We start from the raw sequence: 5,623 nt of genomic DNA, 5'->3' as shown, positions 1-5,623 counted from the left end.
GAAGGACAAGATGCCAATGCACCCATATGATTTGTACTGGAATCACGGCCCAAAAAAGTCAGAGACACGTACGCCTACTAGATCGTGGCAAAATTTTTAGTACCACAGGCTGGAAGTCCAAATAATGACCTACTGTTTGAAACCTCCCCTTTGGAAGCCGAAAGATCCCGAGTGGGAAGACCGTGAAACTTTCAGAAGAAATTATATTGAGCCTCTACGATTATACATCCGAAAAAAGACGCCACACGTGGTACTCCGTTTTCGTCCTCAAAAGTCGGAGGTAAAACAATATCCCAGAGCACACTAGTGGGGTGAGTCGTGGCAGACGTCCCGTCGGAAGTAACCGACTTTGAATAAATACCTTCGTCGGGAGTAAGTAATAATGTTACTGCAATATTCGATTTGGCCTAGTCCTCTGGTTTACCCACTGAAAACTTTCTCCCAAGCCGTTTTACACAGGCACAAACCTTACTGAACTGTTGAACCTTAACTACGGTTGTAAAAAATCACAAAACGGTGAACTTCAAAAATAACGTAGCAAACACGGTGGACACTATCCCAGTAACAGCAAGTCACAAGCTGCACGACGCGAGTACAAAGGATACAGTGACTCAGAAACAAGAATAAAACATTGCATTCTGTACATTCTACAGGGAGCTTATATGCAGCTTTCGAAGATTTATGGAGCCCCAGAGCCTCATTTGAATACCCTGAATACCCGCCTAGGTTGAAACGATATTACCAAATTCCGAGGCCACCTGAGACCTGTCTAACAATGCGACACTCGTGCATGTATCCGCCGGACACCTGCCCGTTGATCTACTTTATGGGTTTAATTCCATGAATAACAAAAAACTGCATTTTATGGTTGGAAGAAATTGAGCAAGAGGAATAACAAGGATTGCCATAACCGAAATAGCAGGTACTGTGGTTATCATGCTGTCAACGTTGCTTCAGCTAGGCCTCAAAATCGGGTAACGCCCAGGCAGTGGGAACCGATGACCTATAATGACACATGAGATCGGCGCCAGTCCCCAACTAAAACGAATATAAGGCGGTGCGCTAAATTGCATCTAGGATTGAGGACAAATTATAAGATATGGGTGGAATAGTTAGTGGGATGTTTTTCGAGAACATTACTGGCCATTGTCGAGCAAACTGAAACTTTGCAGTACCACATGGCGCAGTTTAAAATGACGCATGCTGTGAAACCGGAAATGGTGTCATTGACTCAACCAGTTTGCTCGTCATTTGGTCGGACACCCCCGGACACTTGTTAATGCTCTAACGGAACCCGAAAACTAGTTATACGAACGAGAAAACGGGGAGCACTAACAACGTCCGCTTGTTGAGTAAAATTATTACAATAGATATATATGCAAACAAGGGACTTATCGTTTTGTAGGTACAGTTTGATAAATCCTGTTTTAAATCCGGATGCAGGTTTCGTGTCTTCTTCGCTGTTGTAACAGCCACACGTAGTCCTAGATATCCGTGAGTGAAAGGCCGTAAAAATCCTGAGCGGCTCTGCTCCGAGCTGGGCGACGAGCGAAGCTCCGTTGAGTTGTTTCGTGTCGCTGTGCTGGCATCTTATTTGTGGGACGTTTGCGTGTGTGTGGGTGTCAGCACACGGCTTTTTGCTACCGTATCAGATGGTAGACAGTCGATATCGGATGTGTGTCGTGGTTTGTACTATTAGGGAATAGAATAACAAGGTCTTGAGATTAAGGACTTGACTGTGAGCTGTGTAGTCAAGTTAGTCACGATTGTAGCGTGATTTGTGAGTGCAAGGGAAAAAATAGATCTCGTGATCCAGCGAGTGGCGGTGACCTGTACAATCATGTATGTGGCGAAAGGGTAGCTACACACCCTCCCACTCTATCCTTATAGGCTGTTTTTTCAGTCCCGATTGTCGCATCTGAAATCACACCCAAAACGTTTTATGGTGCACTGTGGCCCCAAGCTCCGCTCCGTGAGGCTGATTGAATTCTTCTCGACGTTCTCTACCGTGGCCGCACAAGTCGACCGGAGTAAAACCTTTGCCTGACACAGACCACTCAGCAGTTTTGCTCCAGCTACTGCTCTTACTGGCATGTGATTTTATTGCTCACATAGCTCCCTGGGAGAAGTGACAAAGCACCGGGTCTAGCAGCCCCCACGATGATCGAGGTCGTTCTGTATAGCGCTTTGATTTGGCACGTCGACGCTCTCACTGGTTACTGCGCGGGCCACTCATCGCCCCTTCTGGCTCACCAACGAAGGATACTTCATCTGTTAGGACTCTATTGAGGCGGAATGTCAACCTTGTGACGACGTTTTATTTCTTCTGCTCGGAACTTCAAACATTTATTGGAAACATGTCCTATGCATGGTTTTCAAAAAGCCCGAATTTCCTTGACAAACTCAAGATGGAACCAGTTTTAGTGAAGGGTATGCACAGGACCGTCGTCCAAATAATTAAGGAAGCCGGGGCGGAGGTCATCCCAAGTAAACCCGCATGCAGCTGAACGAACAAAAGATAAGCGAAATCTAAGCATTCTGTAAAAACGAGGTCCAATTTTTCCCAAAAGTAACTGCAGGAGGTAGAAGATGTGCTGGAGTTCTGTAAGATGCAGGACCGCCGAAAATCGGAAATCCGTGGATGAAGCGAACCAAACCGGGCCACCATTCTAGGCCCGCCAGGAAAAGCAAAAATGCATTGTTTAAATATATGAGACAATGCCGCTTTCAACTTGAGGGACGGAAATGAGTAACCCACGAACCACTCAACGCCGCCATTCGATGCTCATCTATAATGCCGTGCAGGCATTCGTTCTGCACCCGCGGCCCTATCTCATCAACTATTGATACAAATACAACTACCCTCTAACCGACTTGGTCTCCACGGGAGGAAATGATCGACAACTGTCGTGCAAGGCCCTTCAGCATGTTGGGGTCAGAAGTGGTCTTTACGCGAATACTGAAATACTTTTTACCCATACTGGCAGGGCATGTCTAACTTCTTTGTCCCAACAACAACGTAACGCAGGGATCCTTCCCTGTGCTTGGAACGCGGCGGTTGTCACCCCAATCTTCAAATCTGGTGACCGCCAATCGGTCGGCGGCTACGTTCTATTAGCCCCGTCAGCATGCCGCTCAAAATGATGGAGCGCATTTTGAATGGGGTCATTCCAAGTCACATCAAGAGGAAAAAGTCAATATCTTTAGTGCAACGTGGAGTTCTCGCATGGCCGACGTGCACGTGTTTATGGACAGCTTAACTCAAGAGAGAGAGGGCAAAGACTCACATCGGACGCCACACTTTTCGAATTACCAAAGGAATTTAATCGAGTTCCACACGCTCTGCTGACACGCTAGAGTCTCATGGGACTATAGGAGAAATTCTGTGCTGGATTAAAGACTTCCTACCAGACGGAACATTCCCGGTATAAGTAGGCTTGACCTAAATTTCTTCCACACCAGTTTCCATTGAAGTTAGTCAAGGCCCTGATTTAGGACCACTACTGATTCTGGTATACATCAGTGACCTTCCAGACACTTTCAAGGCTGTGTGCAACTTCTGCGATTGACTCGGAATCCTGGAGTTCCACTACCAGCGTATTCCAGATGGATGCGGACACGGAAAACGAGTAATCACCGGATGGGCAGCACTATATGGACGCCGAAAAGTTCATCCGTAGGCCGTTCAGAGGCTTCCCGGTGGACGCCTTCTTTGTGCTTTGTGGGAATGGACCAGAAGATACTATCAAGGATGTAGGCCTCTGGACCTCTTCATACATGCCCTTCTGATCCGAACATGAAAATTCGGCTCAAAAATATTTTGTTCTGCGGAATTCCACACATTCCACTGGGTCTCGTCACACCACTCCTTAAGTGTAATAACCAGGTCGTCTACTCAGGACACAAGAAGGATGTGGCCCATTTTGAGAGTGCTCAGAGAGCTGCAAAGAAAATGGTGTCTGGTCTCAAATTCGATGACTACGAGCTGTGTGTCGGAGTGCTTGAACTTTTTCTCCTGGTATGTTGTTGCCTCTGAGAGGACCTATTACCTACCGACTATCTGTTTGGGGAAGGTTTGTTGCGCAGGATTTTTCACCGTTGGCCGAACTGATACATGTAGGGGGCATTGGTAGAGTTTTCAAGACCGGAACTCACACACTTATCAACCAGTAATTTTATCACTTCGGGTGGAATAACCTTCCTCCAAAGGTTTTGGATGCCTCGTCCAGAACCCAGTTCGAAACGTTTTAATGTGAGGCCTCACACAGAAAGCCTAATGCCCAGCACTGAGAAATTGAGGAGCAGTGCTACACCACTTTTCTCTTGCGTTTTCCCGATGAAAGAAGGCCGCATAACGATAACAACAAACAATACCCTGGAGTCTTAGGTGAATGTCTCGATCTTGTGAATCTACCCGTGAATCGATGACCTATTGAAAATATTGGGGCCTCGAGACCTGTGAAACACCTTAACCTGAAGTTGGCGCCGTTTTAAATTCCTTCGACACGTTAATTATACGTCATCCGCATCATGGGTCTATTCGATTTAGATTTCTTTGATGAGTTTAAGCGAATGAACAAACGACAGGTACATGTTAATATCTTTCGCTAGTAAGCTTCAGGTTTATTACCAAATTCTAACAATCCTTATGGTTGTGGGCTCTGCGCTAATGCTGTGGAAAGGACTTATTGTGTTCACATACAGCGAGAGCCCTCTGGTTGTTGTGCTAAGGTGAGCATTTTAGATTGATCTTACAAAAAATATATAGTGGGAGCATGGAACCGGCGTTCTTCCGCGGAGATGTTCTTTATCTGACTAATTATCCTGATGAACCCATACGGACAGGCGATATAGCGGTGTTTCGGATCGAAGGTCGAGATATTCCGATCGTCCATCGAGTTATTAAAGTTCACGAGAGGTTAGTCTGATTGCTATGCTCGGAATTTCTGGTGCTTCTGTTAACTGAGGTTGAATGGAAATGAATTCTCATGCGGAAATTTTAGCTTGAATTCTCCAGCAAAAGGGTGCCGTTCGACTGACACTTTTTCGCTAGTCTGATTGGCTCGGAATTTCTGGTGCTTCTGTTAACTGAGGTTGAATGGAAATGAATTCTCATGCGGAAATTTTAGCTTGAATTCTCCCTCCAAAGGGTGCCGTTCGACTGACACTTTTTCGCTGCCTAGGGAACATACTGTGACTGTATTTCCAAAGCCTCTGGGTAGGTTGTTTCCCTCATTGGCACTGGGCTTCCTCTGCTGTCCAGCGGTGTGCACAGGTGCGATGCAACCTTTTCGAGTTGACGCGATCACACGCTATTTCCGGTGAGACTGGACACGCTTTATCGTGAAGCTAAAGACGGAGAACCAGCCTTATAAGCCGCTAAACTCTAGCGCCAACCAACTGGGGGGGGGGCGAGATGGTCCAAGTGGTTTGAGCGCGAATCGGCTAACAGGACGGCCTGTAGTTCAAATGCCACCGACTTCATCGGTCTAGTTTTGGGCATCGTGGAAGTGCTACCCTAGTGCTACCTTCTGATGGCGAAGCAGCTAGGCACCAAAAAGGTTTTCAGCAGAACGGCGCTTTTAACTGTTCACTAAAAACGTGTACGTTGGACCGGATAACG

At 46.5% G+C, this 5,623-nt stretch overlaps 1 protein-coding gene across 1 annotated transcript in view; it reads left to right on the top strand.

Annotated features, from left to right (window-relative positions):
• Positions 1 to 4,530: 4,530 nt before the first annotated feature.
• The window catches only part of T265_05651 (hypothetical protein), a gene marked incomplete at both ends in the record, with an annotated part of 12,437 nt that continues 11,344 nt past the window's right edge, over positions 4,531 to 5,623 (top strand). The window contains 3 exons of the mRNA XM_009170716.1: positions 4,531 to 4,587; positions 4,622 to 4,731; positions 4,769 to 4,918. Coding sequence (XP_009168980.1) covers positions 4,531 to 4,587; positions 4,622 to 4,731; positions 4,769 to 4,918 — 317 coding nt within the window. The remainder of the gene's footprint in view (positions 4,588 to 4,621; positions 4,732 to 4,768; positions 4,919 to 5,623) is intronic.

This window comes from Opisthorchis viverrini (assembly GCF_000715545.1).
Source record: "Opisthorchis viverrini unplaced genomic scaffold opera_v5_111, whole genome shotgun sequence".
NCBI classification, from domain to species: domain Eukaryota; kingdom Metazoa; phylum Platyhelminthes; class Trematoda; order Opisthorchiida; family Opisthorchiidae; genus Opisthorchis; species Opisthorchis viverrini.
This window is presented reverse-complemented; position numbering and strand designations above follow the sequence as displayed.